Genomic DNA, 19,692 nt, shown 5'->3' with positions numbered 1-19,692 from the left:
CGGATGTACGTCACAATGTGGAAGAAAATATGTTGATTAGTTCTGTTTCATCACAACTTTAAAGGGAAAACAGAAATGAAAATTGTCATCTTCTCATCCTCGTATGGCTCCAAACCTGTGTGACTGACTTTCTTCTGTGTGTGGACTATATTTTCATTGTATGGCGCAAAATAAACGGCTAGACATTTCTCGAAGTATCCTCACACAGGTTCAGAATAGCATGAGCGTGAGTTAATGATGACGAGTCTTCAGTTGTGGTTGAGTGATCCCTTTAATGAGAGTTGTCTGTGTCTGTAGGAACCTGATTTGGAGGCTTTGGCTCAGAAGAGTGTGGAGAGGCAGGAGCGAGCGGAAGAGAGGCATCGGGAGGCACTCCGAGAGCTCAGCGCCCGCAGACATGATGAGGAGCAACAGCGCTGCAGGTCTGCACACGTTACTGTACACGCTCAAGCTCTGGGTTGTGTGCAAACAAACTGCCTAAAAAGTGATCTGTGCCACTAGTGGCTTCAAATGGAAAACTGTTGTTTCCTTTCATATGTTTTGTGTCATGATCATGTGGAAATTGATGTGATTGTGACTCCAGGCACATTGAAGCTCGAAGGAAAGCTCTCGTAGAGGAAAAGAAGCGAGCCGTGAGAGTGGCCAGTCTCCCGCCGCCTCCGCCAAACCCAGTGGAGGTACAGACTCAGTCAGTGTCAGGTGTTAGAGAGCTGTTGGCGCATGTGATGTCATTATTGTGATGTGTTTCCTGTCTCAGAGCATCGGGAAGACGACGGCACGTCCGCTCAAGTCAGCAGCAGCAGCAGAGCGCTTCTCTGTCACACACTGTCACATGCCACAAACCGCTGTGGACCGAGAGACTCACACTGAGCAGCAGGTACATGCATGGAAGATTGATGTGAAGGCAAAATATATCATCTTTTTATTCTATTCAATATAGTTATGTATTTCATTATTGATATGAATAGATTAAAAATGTTTTAATGAAAATCTTGTTAAACTTTGTCACTGTCCATTAGGGGTGTAATGGCACACAAACATGCTTCGGTACGAGAAAACGAAACAATTTTTTTTTTTTTTTTTTTTTTTTAAATTACTAAACAATGGTTTATTGAACAAATTGTCTCTTTAAATTAAATTATAATTAACATTTTCTTAAGGATTAAAAATGATATCAGCTAATGATACAGTAAACTATATACAGGGAATTTCTTGCAGATTACTATAATATTACAGGTTACAATTAACAGAGCCCAAACTATTAAATTCAGTTGCTATTTATTTTTAGATACAATAATCAACACACAAAATAAAAAATAAATAAACATGTAAATTGCACATAAGGCAGATTTTTGCATTAACTTATACAATTTTTTTTTTTAAATATGATCGTTCACATTTTGTCAACTTTTTTTCATAAATTTATTTAAACATATATTAAATTATATTTACTTTGCCTGTTAGCTTATATTTTCTTTAAGACTTTACTAACATGGTGCATATATTTAGTGAAACGCTCCTCTAGAGTTCATTTCTCTAGTGAACTAACATGCTGTGGACACTGAATGACTTGCCTGAGGTGAATGTAATGCTATGTGAGATGATATTCTCAAGCTGTTTTATTGATGTAATGATTAACTTTCCACGGTTGAAACACTGGTTGAGAAATTACACGTAAACATATCTATGGGTACTTCTCAACATCCCTCCTCGTTTCCTCGCTCCTCCATCCTATGACCCGGAAACCGATGGAGCTCAGTTCTCTAATTGCTATTTTCCTCCAGGACAAAACGAATACTTGTAGAGCTTTTCTCATGGAGCTGGTGAAATGTTCTTGACTGGTGAATGCTGTGGTGTTTTCTGCACAGCCGAGCGCTCAACAGGCTGCTGCGCTGGAGTTCCAGCGGTTGGAAGAGCTGTGGCGAGAGGAAGCTCGTGACCGGCAGGAACAGCTGGAGAAGGCACGACTGCGAGGAAACCACGCGCTCCAGAGAGAGCAGAACACGCAGGTAGAGCTGCGGCCCATGAGACGGCTGATGCCGGTTCGGAGTGTTGTGGATGCTCGAGTGACGCCCGTGTTTCTGTCGTCTGTGTGTCTGCAGGATCGCGCGCGGCTGCTCTGTGAGTTGGAGCGACTGCAGCAGGTTGATTTGCTCCGCCGCAGACAGGCGGTCAACAGTGTGCCGGCACAGATCTTCCAGCCTCTCTACAGACAGGAAGAACTCCGGGATGAGCAGCAGCGGGATCTTGAGATCGCCTTTCAGGATGTGTACACAGAGGAGCGCAGTATGTGCTTTCACTTCAGTGTGTGTGTGTGTGTGTGTGTGTGTGTGTGTGTGTGCTCCAGACATGAATGATCACTCGAACCCTGTGTGTTGTGTGCTCTGGATGTGATGTTGCATCTCTTCTGCATATTGACTGCTTTCCATCATTTGATCTTCTCCAGAGGTCAAAGGTGATTTGGTGCTGCAGCTGGTTCCTGAACCTCTTCCTCCTCTGTCTGCTGCTAGTCATGATGAGGAGCTGGATGTGACCCTTGACCCTGAATGTGCACCTGAAGGGGAGGAGCCTGATACCCCAGTGACTGAAGCACCTGGTGGGCAGCCAATCAGAGAGCAGTATATGTCATCTGCAGTGACTGGGCCGGATGCAGTGATATTCTCTCTTGTGTTTTGGCAGATCCTGGTAGGGGGGCTCTGAGGAGACTGCTGGACCGCATCAGGAGCCAAAGAGCCCGGCAGCGAGCCGCTGCTACGACACCGTCACATGAGGGAGATGCTGAGGTGGAAGTCTTGAGTGTTGAAACGGGATCTTTGAGCAGCCAGGAAAAAGCACCAGAGGGCAGTTCAGAGGAGCAGACGCCCAGCCCGACACACACTGATGATGGTAAATCCTCAGCTTTGTTTGTCACTTACACACGTATACTTTTAAGGATGCTCTTAGTAATACCGGTTATGACAGGGATGATGCCACTATTAAATTGTATACTGGATTAAAGTGGTAAACATTCTGAATGACAATTTGGTTAACTAAGCCTCTTTTCGTCAACTAAAGTTTGATCGATTTATTAGGGGCAGCCTAAAAACCAGAAATTATGCATATTATATTTTTCTACCTGTTACTCACGCTGCACATTTCCTTCATTTGTGGTTGAACTGATCCTTTTGTCTGTGTAAAATCTGTTTTTTTTTTTTTTTTTAATAATAATCCGTTTAGAGTCAAACCGCTCATTTGTCCTGTGGTCTCTCTGCTCAGGCGCTGATGTAAGTGATGAAGCTGTAGTGGCAGGAACGCTGCTGCCGCCAGAGGAACGAGACCAGCCGATGCCAGCATCTGCTGTGAGCGAGAGGAGAGCAACCCATGTGAGTTCAAATATCACTGTCTGTGTTCTTTACAAGTGACGTTTGGCACAAATGATGCGGTTCCCGTACAAACATGCATCATTACAGTATAGATGCTGAGCTGTGATGTGAAACTACTGTACCTGAAATGCTTGTGAAACACACTTGCTTTATGGAGGTCTCTACACTTGAACTGAGCTCAGTCATCATTCACCTCATGCTCTGATCTCAATTATTACCAGATTAATAAATACATGGACATGAAATATTGATGAGTCACTCTTTAAGATGGTCAAATGCTATGTTCCTGAATGAATCAGCCATTTGAATTAATCAGTTCAAAGTCTAACGAGCACAAACTGTGTCATAGTTTTTCTGTTTTACCACAGTAAAAGGTGCGAATATAGCAATTAAAAGTGAAAGAAAGGTTTATAATCCCTTTTCGAAAATGGGTGATTTGGGAAAAGAAACAAGATTTCATGTTTGGTGTTTAAATTGTTAAATTCGTGGAAGATCGGGTTACCAGATCGCAAAACCATTGTCAAATGGCTAACATTTTAGGGCTCATGAACCTCTTGATTGGGCACAAATCCAAATGTGGGTTTTTTTTTTTTTTTTTTTTTTTTTTTTTTCCTGTGGTTGTGATGTAACATTTAATTGCTAATCTACTTTTATTATTATTATTATTATTATTATTATTATTAATAATATTATTGTTATTATTGTTATTAATATTTGTAAACAAATCTGTGCTTTACTCGTGTCATAATATTAACGAAAAATGCCATTCTCATGCAAAAAAGTTTTGCCATACCACTGCCATTGGCGCAGTTGTCAGGGCTGTGACAGTCTACTTAACTTCAAAATGTCCAAACAAAACTTGGTTCAAAACCAAAATTAGGAATAGCATAATGGCGGCACTATAAGATATTTTCCAGCATTAAACGAAGACTCTAGAGCATCTAGCTTAACTACTAAAAGTTTGATCTTCACAATAACTAACGCTGAGTCCCTCAGAGGCCTTTTTTACCTCAATTTGTACTGGTTTAAGTACAATTGTAACAATCTTGCGTGTGACTTCCCATCCAGGAGGAGTTGCTGTTGAGACGGCAGCAGGAGCAGCTCGCTGTGCTGGAGGAGCTGGAGCAGAAACGGCGGGAGCTTGAGCAGCGCTTGAGAGAGACTCAACAGATGAGCAAGACGCTGCAGGAAGCTGCTCAGAGGCGTCCTGTGATTCAGGAGAGTGCAGAGCTTCCTGAACCGCCTCCAGAGGTGCGTCTGTTCAAAGGATCACTTCCTTAAAGGATTAGTTCACTTTCAAATAAAATTTTCCTGATAATTTACTCGCTCCCATGTCATCCAAGATGTTCATGTCTTTCTTTCTTCAGTTGAAAAGAAATGAAGGTTTTTGATAAACATTCCGGGATTATTATTCTTATAGTGGACTTCAATGGCCTCCAAATGGTTGAAGGTCCAAATGTCAGTTTCAGTGCAGTTTCAGAGGGCTTTAAACGATACCAGATGAGGAATAAAAATATATAAAATATAATGAATATTGTGTGTCTGTGCAGGTTGACTCAGATGACCTGCACACGCAGAGACTCCATCAGTACCAGCAGAGACTCCTGCAGCAGAACAGGTCAGACTGGATCAAGACACAGAGCAGCAGCAGTGCATGTGATTCAGCAGATGTGTGAAGCTGTGCTTGCACTCTTTTCCACAGGCTTCATAAGAAGAGTGTTGAGGAAGCACGTCGACGACTGCAGGAATATCAACACTCTCTGAAATTACGATACGGCATCGGCAGCACAACAGCAGCGCGAGCGACACTCCAGCAACCTTCTGTGAGCTCAGAGACCGCCGGTGATGGGACACGTGCTTCACTTCCCCTCATTTTTAACCCTGATGCTTGTGCCGCCCATCCAGGAAATGCACCTGCTAGTCAATTTCCAGCTCCCCCTGTTCAGACACAGGTTAGTGCTCGACTACAGTCACTCCAGCGTCCTCATCATACACCCGCTTCACTGCATCTGTTTCCACAGCAGGCTCTCTTCAGCCCACCCAAACCCGTCGGGTCTGATTCGAGCCGCCCCTCAGTCCTCTCAGAAGGACCTCCGCTGGAAGCCCGTGCACAGGATGGACAGGAAGGCCATGTTCCTCTTCCTCCTCCCGCTGTGGTTCTGGAGCTTCTGCGCAGCCGGCTGCAACAAGCTGCATGTGCAATGCCGCAGCCCGCTGACATCACTGGGTCAGTGACGGCACCTTCCTCCGGTCCTGCCGGCCCAGTCCAGAGGGAGGAGGAGGCAGACAGGCAGGAGACGGTGAGACGGCACATGAGGAGACAGCGAGACGCCCTGCAGGCTCTGATCACAGCAGACGTACAGGTAGACATCACCTGACCAGTGAACCACAGGATGATGATGACAATAGATCCAGACACACAAATGTGATTAACCCTTACAGTGAACCTCTGTTCCTCTGGTAGGCTTCAGTGTCTGACTCTAGTGGTGCTCAGGTGGATCAGATGATTTTGAACACTCTGCTAAATGCCATTGAGGAGGCCAACAGACCCCCAGCAGCACCCATCCAGCAGGACGGAGCCACACTGAGCCTCTCAAACGGTAAACTGTGTCCAGATGAGACTGACTGAGACCTTTTTTTTACCTTTTGCACCCCTGATGTGTTTGCATCACTCACTCTCTCTAATGGTGTTGGATGTATCTTGTAGATGGTGTTTATGATACGGCCCCAGTGAATCGTGGGAGAGTGAAGCCACCAGTGTCTCGTCCACCCGCCCGTTTGGCGTTCTTACGGCAGATGGAGCAGCACGAACTCAGTGCTATACAGGAAGTGGACACTCCCGTCAACATCAGCCTGGACACAGGTACACCAGCTGACGTGAGCTCCAGCACATCTCACACATCATCATTCAGCAGGTGTCTGACCTCATGTTCTGTGTTTGGCTCTTGCAGAGCTGCAGTCTGCTGCTGATGTGAGCGAGTCCAGCAGTGCGCCTCTGCCCGCGCTCACCTCTGACGGCAGTCACAGCCCGAGCGACAGGTCACAGGTCACGGGCAGAATCAGCCGCATGTCCTGGAGAGAAATGCTCCTGCAGGACTCCACTCCCTCACGAGGTACGAAACGCTGCTCTGAGATACTGATAAAACCAACTGCAAAGTCTCAGCATGATGACAGGTGTTCAGGAAAATACTGTGCGTTTGTTAAAGAAACGTGTATCTGTTGTGTGGATTTGATAATTTCTAACCCCTGTTCCCTTAGTTGTTATGTTTCTACTACTGTTACTAATTCTTTTGCTGTCAGAATAAGAATAGATTTATATCAGTTCTGTCGATTTTTAAAATTTTAATTTTAGTTATGTAAAAAAATAATGTAACCCCTTACATTTCATATAGTTGATGACGAATATGATGCACTGCAACAACTCACTGATATAGCCTATAGAATGTGGTTATATGCTCCTAAAATTCAAGATATCAGGGCAGAATGAGTGCAAATACAATATTGATTTATACAACAGTTCAATAAATAAGAAATTAATATTGTTATATTTTACGCACACTATTGTCTGTTTTTGCTCAATTGAAAATGTTACCTATAAAGTCAGAGCTGAACTGTTGTGCATCTCCGAGCAACACACGGGTGTTTAATCTCTGAATGAATCTGTGTTTTGAATGAATCAATCGGGGAAACCAATGATTCAACGGCCCATTCATAAAGAGAATCATTTACTTCATTACTGAATGAATCAGCCGGTTAATCGAATGAATGAATGACTTATTTAGACAGTGTTTTTTTTTTTTTTTCTTTTTTTTTTTCTCTTTGTACAGATGTACTTTCTTTTCACAGATCTGTGAAAATGACTATAAACGCTGTATTACGCATGCCAGAGAAGTGGTTGGCGATGTCACTTTGCAAAGAAAGATTACGTGCCTGTGCATACGCATTCTTTTACAGATCACTTGTGCCAAACGCACATGCCTATCGTATCCACCTTATTTTTACAGTTTACTGCACTCATTATTCCCCTATAGCGGCTAATTGAGTCTCGCATATTCACAGAAAACACCTTATTTCTGCGTTGACAAATAAGGTGGATGGACCGAACACGTAATATGCATGTGCATGACATCACCGTTTCCACAGATTTCTGTTTTTGCGGTTTACACTGAGATTAAAAACTTCCACTTTGAAACTCTGTTTCAAAAGTTTGTGTTTTCAGGACACAAATGCCGTTGTCGTGTAAATGAATGACCAAAACGCATACGTTTTCTGTTTTTAGTTGGAAACGGTGTTGTGTAAACAGCCCCTGAGTTTAATTTTTAGAGTATAACTTCATTTAAAAAATTTTTTTAAAGGGATGGTTCACCCAAAAATGAAAAATCTGTCGTCATTTACTCACTCTTAAGTTGTTTCAAACCTGTATGACTTTATGACTTTATTTTGCGGAACATGAAAGATCATTTGAAGATAATTTATACAACCTTTAATCTCATGGTTTTATTTATGCAGCTTTAATTGCAGTGTAAATGCATTCATGCCACCTCTGAGCTGCAATAAACGCTCTGTATATGTATGTAAATACCAGTTCGGATGCAGCTTCTGAAAAAAAAAATCAAGACTGTTGCAGCCTAAAAGTTTGTAATAAATTCTACGTTGAAATCAAATAAAATATTTCTTTCTAAGGCTACTTTTATAATGTTTATGTATGCTTTTCTCATTTAACACAACGACTTTAAATGATCTTTCTATTTCTCAGACAAATAATGTGGTTAATTACAGTAATTAATAGCCATGTCATGTAATTAGATTAGAATTGACAGCCCTAATTTATATCTTAAAATAAATAAGTGCTCCAGGATGCATCCCATCCAATACAGGCAAAGAACTGCATGATGGACAGGTGTGACACACAGTTAAAGCTAATGATGAACTTAATGTTCTCTCCTAATTAATCTGATGAACATGGCTGTTTAAAACTGTTCAAAAAACATTTAAAATGTGCATTAGGCTTGTTGATCTCAACCTAGGGCCAACAGAATCCTAAAAATAAATCGTGTCTAATTAACAAATGTGTGTATTGTGATCTATAGAAAAATCCCAGTATTTTGTTAGAGTGTGCTCATACCTCAGATGGTTGTTTCTGCTTTAACACTTCTCGTCCTGTTGACTTCTTCTCAGGTCCGTCCAGTGTGAATCCGCAGCAGCAGGAGGAGGTAAGACCGTCTCTCACTGCAGATCACACACCTGACGTCACTGCTGACTGCTTACGCTTGAGATTCATTCTGAGATCCACAGTTCATGGATCAGTGATGAAAACTAGCCAAATCTGAGCGTGCCGTCACACCAGTGATTATGCTACGAGAAGCTGTGTGAGTGGGGGTGTGTGTGTGTGTGTGTGTGTGTGTGTGTGAGAGAGTGTGAGAGAGTGTGTGTGTGTGTGTGTATGTGTGTGCGCGCACATGTGTTTGAGCAATGATGAAAGTGTTTTGTACCTGAAGTACATGTGACTTGTTCATGTATGTTAATGAAGGTCTCTACACTTGAACTGAGCTCAGACAACGAGCTGATGATCAGTGTGTGTTTGTTGAATTACACCCTGTTAAACTATTCTCTTTATTTGCTAGCGGTTTAGTGCTGGTTGTCCATCATCTGTTGATCCAGACTATCTCTCATCTACGACCATCTCAACAGGAAGCTACTTCACTAGTGACCATGAACCAGGTGTGTTTGATCCGTTACATTCACAAGCACAGTTTGTTCTAGAGGGTGAATGGGCATTTTTGTCAATTTTTCATTTCAACCATCTCGATAGGTCTGGAAAATGAGTACTCGAGGGCGGGGCATGTGTCATGGTGACAATAACTACGATTTTAATTAACATTGTTAGGAAAATGGCACAAGTTTATGCATCAGTGTTTTTGAAAAAACTGCTACACGAGGTGAAAAGTGAATGAACACTAAACTGAAGCACTTTCTCCACTGACTAACTTCACTGCTGTCTTCAATATTCAAATAACTATCGGTATGTAAAATCTTTGGACGTCCGTCAGCACAAAATTGTGAGGATTGTTGGGTGTCTGAACTCAGTCCTGGAGTGCCACTGTCCTGCAACACACCTGCCTGGAAGTTTCTAGCCTATAGTAAGACCTTGATTAAGTGGTTCAGGTGTTTAATTAAGGTTGGAGCTAAACTCTGCAGGACACTAGGCCTCTAGGAGCAGGATTGGACACCCCTGATCTAGAGTGACATAAAAGTCACATGAATTATACAGACAAGTATGCCCAAATGTCTGTTTTGTTGAGTAACTCTTTTTAGACTGTGCTTATGAGGATAAAGTCTTAAATGTACACACACAGTTGTGAGAACTCTTAAAATGACAACAGCCTAATAAACCTGCTGCTGTCTGTCATTAATGTTAATCAAAGAACAAAAGAAAAGTCACTCATTGATCTTAACTGAATAGGTTTTGTATCTTTAATAACAAATCTATATTTTAATTTAAATTATGCAGTGAAGACTGAAGTGTTTGATAACTGCTTTGATTCCATTTCCTACCTGTTAGATCAAATATTTAAAATGCACTCTTGTTTCTACATTAATTTGGAAATTAAATGTAAAATTATTTCAGTATAAAAATATATTAAACTTGAATATTAGGTGTGATTAATCACGATTAATTACAGAAAAATGTGACGCATATATAATAATATAATATAATATATAATATAAAATGTATAAAATGTGTGTGTGTGTGTGTGTGTGTGTGTGTGTGTGTGTGTATATGTGTATGTATATATATATATATATATATATATTAGTATTATATATATTATATATTAGTATTATATATATTATATATTAGTATTATATATATTAGTATTATATATATTATATATTAGTATTATATATATTATATATTAGTATTATATATATTATATATTAGTATTATATATATTATATATTAGTATTATATATATTATATATTAGTATTATATATATTATATATTAGTATTATATATATTATATATTAGTATTATATATATTATATATTAGTATTATATATTAGTTTTCATGGACGATCGTCATGTTCAAATACTCGTGCCCATCCTTAGTCAATATGAGTTTTAAAATCTATCCTGTATGAGGGTCATTATCCGTCAGAAGAGAGCTGCCTCTGAATCTCGCTTCTGAAACTGTTTCTCAGATGATTCTCATCTCTGTATTGATCCTGATGAGTACGGCCTGTCACCTGCTGACCGGTCACATGAGATGAGTGGTTCTGTACAGCAGATCATTGACAAATACAGCAAAGAGCTGAATGCTTCACTGAGACATGCAGGAGTTCACGCAGGTAAACCTCATAAATATGGTGTGTGTAGATGTGCTGAACACACACACACACGCTCACATCTTCTCCGTGCAGGTGCAGTGAACTCTGAGTGTCAGTCCTGGTCCAGTGTGCTTCATGAGGAGGCACGAGCACATGATGGAGACGCAGCTCAGATCTCAGGTCAGCTCTTTTCCTCCGAGCTCCAGTTGACTTACAGACTGGTTGATCTGAAATAATTACGTCATCTTACTTGCAGCATTGAGTATTATATTTACTCCCAAGGCATCAAAGATTATATAAATGCAGGTGTTTATATGGGTCTCTGCACAGAATAAAGAGTTCTGCACTTTCATGAATCCTCTCATTAACCCAGCCGAGTGACACAGTGTGAACAAGAGGTTCATTGTGCAGTGTGATTGTGAGCTCATGCTGAAATGAAGAGCTTGACAGCTCCAGTGAATATAAAGAGCGCTGTTTTGTATATAATCCATTCTCAATTTAAATGAGTCTTGTTATTCTGAGAGGACCAGCAGCTACATACACACCAAAGTTTGAGGAGTGACAAACTGTTTAAAAGCGGGAGTAAATCAGCTGAATTATGGTTTTGTGTGAGTCACTTACTAAAGTGGGCTTTAATTTAGAGTATGACATACAGTTGCCACTCACAAATAGTATTTTAATGTAAATTCTGTTAACTGACATTTATTTGGGGTATATCAATCGGGCAATCTTTGGTCTTATTAATCTATTGTGTCTTCCAGATCAAATCAAAATGATTTGGGTAAAGGGGAAAATTAAGTTTCATAACTTTCGTACAGGATTTAAGTTAAATATAGCCTAAATATAGAGCGCTGCTTTTAGACATTTGACTATTGCTATTGTCGTCTTTAATGGCTGCTATTGTTAATTTTAAATATTATTATTATTATTATTATTATTTATTATATATATATAATATAATATAATATATAATATTTTATTATTATTTTTTTTTAATTTGGTATTGAAAAAGGTCTGTTATGATTGTATTTTCGACTTCAGTGAATCTTATTTTACACCGTTAGATGGTGGCAAAGACTGTCTATATCAATGACTGGTTGTAAAGAAACAAGTTGTTTTAGCGCTGTCAAGGGAAATCTCTTAAAAGGACAAAGATATTGCTTTCCTCAGACATTCAAACAGCTTTTTTTTTTTTTTTTTTTTATAATGGATGTAATATTATGGACATTGACCTTAAGAATAAATTCTATATCAGATGCCAGTAATACACTTTAGTTTGGTGGAAGGAAGTTCCTAAAGACCATCTGTTTCTTATTTATACACTCGTGCTGTCAAACTGTTGTATAAATGCAATATCACACTCGTAGCCACGTGATGTGACTGTATATCAGCATGGCTACTCGTGTGATATTGCCGTTATACCATTATATTTTTGTTGCTGCATAAACTGTATTTGAAGTCATTCATGAAACTCTTCGGTACATCAGTCGGCGAGCGACTCGCGCCGTTTTGTTTGACATAGACAGAAAAGCCTTTGAAAAGCCATTATTATTACTAACTGCTGCTGTAAGGTCACTTACAATACCAAGGGAAATAATCAATTATTTATGTCCTAATCATGCAGCCATATTCTGAATTGCATTGATGTAAAATGTAAGTTAATTAATGCAATTTCTTTATTAGCATTTCAGTGTAGATTTTATGGTTACTGCATTTCTCACATACTTAAGTGTCTTATTCTGAGATGGTGGTTTTGTTTTTAGATGCTTTCCTGCCGCTACAGCCCCATCCAGACATCGACTCCTCTTCCTCATCTTCATCCAGAAATGCAGTGAGAGATGATCAGAGCAGTAGAGCACAGGTGCCACGCATGCATGTTTGTCATTTCAATTCTCCTGACTCTCTCGCCATGCTAATACCCTGGCGTGATCCTTTCAGGGCTGGAGCGAGACCGTGAACCGAATCCTTGAGCGCCTGTCTGATCAGTTATCGCTCGGACACGATGAACAGGCCCACAGCAGCGCACCATCTGAACCGTCTCGTCTGTCATCCTCGCCGTGTACCGACCAGGACAGAGCTTCTGATTCTAGCCACCTCACAAACGAGTCGTTGCAGTCCATGATGAACGGGGCTGGTCACGTCTCTAACTATTCAGACTCTCATTCAAGTGCTGAGCTCCAAGATCATTCGGCATCTCGTCAGCGGTTTGACGGGGGCCAGTCTGTTTTGAGCCAGTTGATTGGCAGAGCGTCAGATATCGGTTCATCTCAGGTGTTTGATCAGAGCAGCGCCCTCGCCGGTGGACTGCAGGAAGTGACTCAGAGCACAGGTAATGTTGTGAGGCTTTGGTGCGTGTCACTGCCGGTGTGTTTCATTGCTCTGACTGACTGTTGTTGTGTTGCTTTAGCTGCAATCCCAGGCCCAGAGCTGCGCTCCGGTCCGGACCGGCCGTCTGAGATCAGGTCGTTGATGTCACCTGCCTTACGGCACCCAGATGAGGACAGGAGTGCCTTTACTGACGCCCCACACGGTAAATGAAAGAAAAATGCTTATAACAGGGAATATCTTCAGCGCTGCCTTGCAGGAACTAAGTACTCCTGCTGCTGCTTTTAAATAGAAATAATTAAAATGCTTCACAGTACTATTGCAGTGCTTTAAGGCTGTACTATATTGATAGTTACTCATACAGTTCTTCTGCTGCTTTCTGTTCTTCATCTAGCCAACAGTCATGACTAGTAATGCACAGATGATTCATTTGATTGGTCAAAACTGTTTTGAAGGACAAAATCATTGACTGAAATAGTGACGTTTAATTAGCATGTCTATTTTTAGCATGTCTGCAGGTATAATTAGCATGTCTACGGGTCGGCAATGTGGACGCTAGGGCTGTGCTGACAGCATTGATTTCTAGATTTAAATTGTTTGACTAAAAGATCTTGGTTAATTAATATGACTAAGCGGTTTTCTGCTTGGTGAATAAAACTAAACAAAACCTTATGTTGCATGCCTCCCATCCAATAATCACAGTGATGTTTTTGCTTTGAATTAAAATTAAATTGAATTTTGAGATAAAATTGACAATTTGAAAGTTAGTCAATAAATGTGATTTGTCTCTAATCTGTAGTGACAGATCACTGTAGTGGTCTTCTGCTTTACTGCTAGTTACATCACCTAATAAACATGAATGAACATGTTGAAAGAACCAGCACAACTTGTTTCAAAATTCAAAGCTGAATTTTCAGCATTATTGCTCTAGTCTTCAGTGCCACATGATCTTTCAGAAATCATATATCAATGATGATTTGCTGCTCAAGAAACATTTATGATTTATCAATGTTGAAAACAGTTGTTTTGTTTTTGTTTGTTTTAAATACTTTTGTTCCACAAGGATGCATTAAATTGATTAAAAGTGACAAAGACATTTATAATGTTACAAAAGCTTTATATTTCAGATAAATGCTGTTCTTTTGAACTTTATATTCATCAAAGAATCTTGGAACATTAATAATAATAATAATAATATTATTATTATGAATAATAATAATAATAATAATAATAATAATAATAATAATAATAATAATAATAATAATAATATAATAATATAATAATAATAATAAGAATATAATAAAATAATAATAATAATAATAATATAATTATAATAATAATAATAATAATAATAATAATAATAATAATAATAATAATAATAATAAATGTTTCTTGAGCAGTAAATCATCATATTAGAATGATTTCTGAAGGATCATGTGACACTGAAGACTGGAGTAATGATGCTGAAAATTCAGCTTTGATCACTGGAATTAATTAGTTTACTATATATTCAGAGTTATTTTAAATTGTAGTAATATTTCACAATATTATTGTTTTACTGTAGTTTTGATCAAATAAATGAAGCCCTAAAACTTTTAAAAGCATTAAAAAATCTTAGTGATCCCAAACTGTTGAACATAAGTGTATGCAGTGTATTACATATTCATTACCTTTTACTTAACCTCTTCAAAATGTAATTTTTTTCATGGTGTTTCAAATATAATTTTTAATTGGTCACCGTCTAAATGCTTATTGAGATCTTTCATTTCGGTGTTTTGGTAAAAAGTTCATTTTGGTGCGTGACTAGTGATGATAGTATTGTAATATCATAATAACTTAATAACCACTCCATAGTTGTCTTTATTCTGCAAAAACATTTTTTTTTGATGCAGCATATCACTTGTGCAAAACCAAAGGCCTGAAATATGAACACTTCTGCTGCCTTGCTGGAGTGGTTTAGTTAGTTCCAGTGTTCGGTGCAGCTGATGTACATTATTTCTGTCCCTAGACGATGCCTCAGATTTGTTTCTTCCTCTGCCCTCTGATGTCACAAACAATGAGAGCGTGGACCGTTCAACGGCTCTTTGCATCCCGCTGGAAGCAGAAAAGTGTGGCACAGATGCAAGCGTCGATGATGCCTCTGATTGGCTGGAGTCATCAGACCAATCCCTTCCATCCCTGCAGCACCTGCGCACAGACACGCCCATTCAGTCTCAGGCTGACCTGCAGATATCCATGGAGCAGCTCTCTCTTACCCACGAGTCCCTCTGTGAGACTGATGTAGTGGCAGATCCCACTGTCATGGACGTTAGCCGCATGCCACGCTCCCCTCTCAAGACCTGTCTACAGGGAGAAAGCCTTACACCCACAGTCCAGTTACCCTCACAGGAAGTGACCTCAGCGACGCCACAGCACCAGTCAGCTGTGGAGGAAAACGCACTGAGCGAGTTTCTGGAAAGAGCACAGGTAGAGTCTACACAAAAACACCTCACCGTAGAGCTCTGTGCTTAATTCTTTGTTCAACAAAAGAATCGGCTCATCCAACTAGGAACACAAGTTGATTTTAACATTTTAAATTATTTTTAATATTTCTGCTAAGGTAATGGCATATCAATAGACTGCAACTAAGTTTAAAGCACAAGTCTCAGCAGTGTCTTTGTATAGTGCAGCACTAAAGGCTTCGTTCACACAAAAAATCACTACAGAGGTCTTTCACCAAAACTTTGACTCTTCAAAATGCCTCAGATGTAATCCACTGAATAAGTGAGAGCAGTGTAGTTCGTTCTCATGCATCAAGCAAATACCATTGAGCTTCCGTTAACCTTATTTGATGAGCTCTATGCATGTTCTCAGTGTTTATATGAGGGGAAAAAAGCCTAAATTAAATCATGTAAAGTGATCATGTCTCATCAGAAGACTAAACCCCTCTCTATTTGTATGGATTAGTTTTACGATCTCTTTATGAATGTTTTGAAGTGTCGGTTTTGGGTGAACAGATTTTCAATGGAAGGAAAGAAATGTCTCAGGTTTAATTTAAAAATCTTTATTTGTGAATATGAATGGATGTTTTGAGGGTGAGTAAATGACAGCATTGTCAGTTTTGGGTATCCGGATATCCAAATTGCTGGATCAGCCCCATTAATTAGAAGGGATAGTCCACATTCTGTTGACAATATAGTGTGTACATTAGTTCTCCCCCAGGGTTCCTACTCCATTTTAAAACCGTATGGGATTTGATTTGGTCTGAGAAAAGAGAGGAAAAAAAAAAGGAAAAACGTTTGCATTCCAGACTATTGTCGCTATTTTTTTTCTATAATAGAAAATTAAGAATTTAACAAATGCATCTTACAAGAAGTGTGTTTTCATGTCAGCTGTTTAGTGATTCTCTAGTGATTGTCAAACATGACTGAGTTCATGGTGCACTTTTTCATTATGCAAAAATGCAGGTTATAAGCATTTGGGTTTCCTCTCACGATATTCCTAGCACTGTATTACTGAGCCTTGAAAAGGACCTTTGCAAAACAAAAAAAAAAAAAAAAAAAAAAAAATTTTGTGCATGAAAAAAACATTAAACTTGGCATATAGGATAGTGAACACAGCCATATTTTTCATGCATTTGACCTTTTTCGTGGCTTATTGTGCTTAAAGTTAATTTGGTAGTCGTGAGCGGTTTATATTCCTGCGGGAATGACTAAAAGTTTGTCAGTTTATCGATACTGCAGAAAGGAGTATTAGAACAGTTTCAGATATTTAGTATCGAATCCATACCGAAATATCGATATCTTTGACAACAATAACAACCCTCTCCAGTCTCTCACATTCACAAGAGTTTGTGTGTCACACAGAAGCATCATTTAGGACATTCAGATAACTGTGTCTGCCGTCTGTAAACTCCTCTCGCTCTTGTCAGGCGGCGGGTGACATGAAGGGCATTCTTGAGGAGTCCACCATCTCATTCATCAGCCTGCCAGAGTCAACACTACAGGATCCTGACCTCACTGAAGACTCAGGAAGTGAACCACAGGAAGTCAGATCTGACCACAGTGAGGTGAGGGCACAGATAAATGTGGGCATGCAGGTGCACCTAAGATTCAAACCTAACAAATCCTGTCTGTGGTAGGGCAAAGCGTCGAGCCGTACGGTGGAAGACAGCCAATTGGAGGATCCAGAGCCATCGTTCCCTCATGCTGGTTGGTGAACCTGTTAGCCGTGAACTCTTCATGAGTGTGTGACCTTGTTTATAGCGTGTGTGTTTGTTGCAGTGATGCTGCTGGAGTTCCAGTGCTCACCTGCTCAACGGCAGCGGCGGGATGGTCTGGCTCAGAGGTCAGCGCTCAGGGCCGCACAGATCAAAGTCAGACACTCAACAACACGGCTCGAGCAACACGCGTCCAGAGCCACAGGACGCACAGCCCTGAAATCAGACACAGGTAACGTGTTTCCCACTGCAGCACGTGCTAATGAAATTATAGTGATTGTGTCTGAACATGTGATTCTTTCTCTGGCAGCGGACGGACTGAAGAGTGTTGCTGAGGTCAGGATCTGCACAGCCGCACAGAGACGTGTGGAAGAGGCAGAGATGCACCGGCGCACTGAGAGGTACGGGATCCTGAAGCCTCTGCTCAACATTAGACTGCATACATGTTACTGCATGTTTGGCCAATAGTTCATTACAGAGCAAATGGGCTGATGGGATATTTTTACGGTCATCTCATGAAAACAAAAATGTTTCTGTTTTGCCTGTAGCTCGAAATTAGCCTGTGTGCGTATTCCAACACAGATCACATTTAACCTGTTAACTGTCACGGGCCCACCGGTGGGCCCACAGCCATTAAATATTTAAAACCGACATATTCTATACTGATTTTCAAAATAAATTACAGAGGAGCAGTAATTTATCAATTTGCAACAAGCATATTTTCATACTCATAAGGCATGTTCAGACCTTTATTTTGAAATGCCGATGAACATGAAAAATCATTAAAGATTGGTTGAAACATGTTTGTTTTCATGCCAAGAGTTCAAAAGATAAAATCCATTAAATTTTTTGAGAAAAAAAAGGTCTGAAAATGTTTTTAATAGAAAAAAATATATACATTTATGATTGTGGCAGCAATCTATAACCCACATACATGTTGTTTTTATGTTTATTAGAGGCTGAATTCATATCAAATTCTGCCAAACGTCCCATACTACTTCTATATAGGATGTCTACTTCATAAATTGTATGAAAATAATGGAAATATATGGTTCAGATCACTCAAACCACATATGGAAATGGAGGCGCCTTTTATATGGTCAGTAATGGAGCTTGGTTGTCATCTAGTGAAAGTGTGGTACTGCGCCCAAACAAAATCTTACTGAAAGCTCATTTTTTGTGATATCAACCTGAAATTTGGAACACAACTTGTTCAGAATTTTGGCTTTGATTTCCTTGCAGCTTTAGAGTAAAACTTGTTTTGTAAAATATATATTTTATATAAAATATTATTATATTTTTTACATTTGCATAAACTTAAACTTCTATATATTTTTTTTCTGTTTAACTTAAGTTATTAAGCATTTTCTTGTCTTAAAAAAAAAAAAAAAAAAAAAAAAAAAAAGTGGGGGTGACAGTTAACAGCTAACCCTAACATTTTAATACTTTCTCAACAGCCTGATAATTTAACTTTAATCTCCCTAACCCATGGTGTTCACTAGAATCATCTTTAATTTTCCTGGCATTGATTTGCAAAGCTCCAATCATCAATCTTACATCAATCTTCAAGGGCGGTTGTGTTTTTAAAATAAGTTTGCTTACTCTATAATTGACTCCTTGGACAAAGTTGCACCAAGACCATGTCATCTGCATATCTAAAAAAAACAGCTGTATTTCTTTTAATTTGTATTACTCTCTAATTTGTTAAATAAAAGTGGTATCAACACAACTCTGTGGAGCCCCATATTTAAAACCAGTTCTTTTGGAAAATGCCATTTTTAAACACTTTCTGCTGTCCGTCTGAAAAACGTCTTCAGATTTGGAGCCCTGAATATGCTTTGCTATAAAATCTGTCAACATAAGTGTGATTTGTGGCTGAACTTCCTGTTGGGTTTCAGGTTATACAGTCAGTTAGAGGAAGTTAAACGGCAGAAGGAGTTCCGGAGCCGTCAGGAATCGTACGCGAAGAACCGGGAGAAAGCCAGAGACTTCCAGAGGGTGAGACATGTGACCAGAAAACACGTTCATTCATAACACATCATGATGATCTTGGTCACGTGAATAATGAAAACATGTTTCGCACTGAAATCCTAAAGGAAAAACGTGTTACAGTCACCCTTCCTCAAGTCAAAAAGTCATCTTGATGGGAATTTTGCAGACTTCGGCATGTCTTCCCTCAGATTTGATGCATGAATTTGCAGCTAAAACCAAGCTATTTGCTGCTGCTTAAGGCTGACATGTCTGATTTAGGTTTTGCACAAACTTCACATTTGCCTCGGATTCACCTGAACATTCGACACTGTAGTTCTGTGTTGTACAGATATGGACATGATGAGATTTGTGACGCACATCTTTCTTTTACAGAAGACTCTGGAGAAACTGAGGGCCAGACTGAAGCCATGATGATGTGATGTCTGTTACTGCTGTATGTTGATTTTAAAATGTCAAGCACTTTTATTTGTATGTCTATATGTTGT

General features: G+C 39.6%; 1 protein-coding gene across 5 annotated transcripts in view; it reads left to right on the top strand.

Moving 5' to 3' along the window:
- Positions 1-19,692, top strand: part of cep295 (centrosomal protein 295) — a 27,430-nt gene extending 7,738 nt beyond the window's left edge. For 4 of the 5 annotated variants that reach the window (XM_067366382.1, XM_067366383.1, XM_067366379.1 and 1 more), the window contains 29 exons: positions 298-422; positions 584-677; positions 758-877; positions 1,869-2,009; positions 2,103-2,286; positions 2,447-2,596; positions 2,680-2,886; positions 3,256-3,362; positions 4,431-4,613; positions 4,913-4,980; positions 5,065-5,314; positions 5,384-5,725; positions 5,827-5,962; positions 6,070-6,225; positions 6,314-6,475; positions 8,541-8,575; positions 8,987-9,083; positions 10,567-10,713; positions 10,786-10,872; positions 12,456-12,553; positions 12,631-13,021; positions 13,100-13,222; positions 15,026-15,483; positions 16,928-17,065; positions 17,138-17,207; positions 17,280-17,447; positions 17,526-17,616; positions 19,114-19,213; positions 19,580-19,692. In XM_067366382.1, coding sequence (XP_067222483.1) covers positions 298-422; positions 584-677; positions 758-877; positions 1,869-2,009; positions 2,103-2,286; positions 2,447-2,596; positions 2,680-2,886; positions 3,256-3,362; positions 4,431-4,613; positions 4,913-4,980; positions 5,065-5,314; positions 5,384-5,725; positions 5,827-5,962; positions 6,070-6,225; positions 6,314-6,475; positions 8,541-8,575; positions 8,987-9,083; positions 10,567-10,713; positions 10,786-10,872; positions 12,456-12,553; positions 12,631-13,021; positions 13,100-13,222; positions 15,026-15,483; positions 16,928-17,065; positions 17,138-17,207; positions 17,280-17,447; positions 17,526-17,616; positions 19,114-19,213; positions 19,580-19,618 — 4,467 coding nt within the window. In that variant the 3' untranslated portion in view covers positions 19,619-19,692. The remainder of the gene's footprint in view (positions 1-297; positions 423-583; positions 678-757; positions 878-1,868; positions 2,010-2,102; positions 2,287-2,446; positions 2,597-2,679; positions 2,887-3,255; positions 3,363-4,430; positions 4,614-4,912; positions 4,981-5,064; positions 5,315-5,383; positions 5,726-5,826; positions 5,963-6,069; positions 6,226-6,313; positions 6,476-8,540; positions 8,576-8,986; positions 9,084-10,566; positions 10,714-10,785; positions 10,873-12,455; positions 12,554-12,630; positions 13,022-13,099; positions 13,223-15,025; positions 15,484-16,927; positions 17,066-17,137; positions 17,208-17,279; positions 17,448-17,525; positions 17,617-19,113; positions 19,214-19,579) is intronic. The other variant, XM_067366380.1, reaches the window with a different exon arrangement.

Source organism: Chanodichthys erythropterus, chromosome 17 (genome assembly GCF_024489055.1).
Source record: "Chanodichthys erythropterus isolate Z2021 chromosome 17, ASM2448905v1, whole genome shotgun sequence".
NCBI classification, from domain to species: Eukaryota; Metazoa; Chordata; class Actinopteri; order Cypriniformes; family Xenocyprididae; genus Chanodichthys; species Chanodichthys erythropterus.
This window is presented reverse-complemented; position numbering and strand designations above follow the sequence as displayed.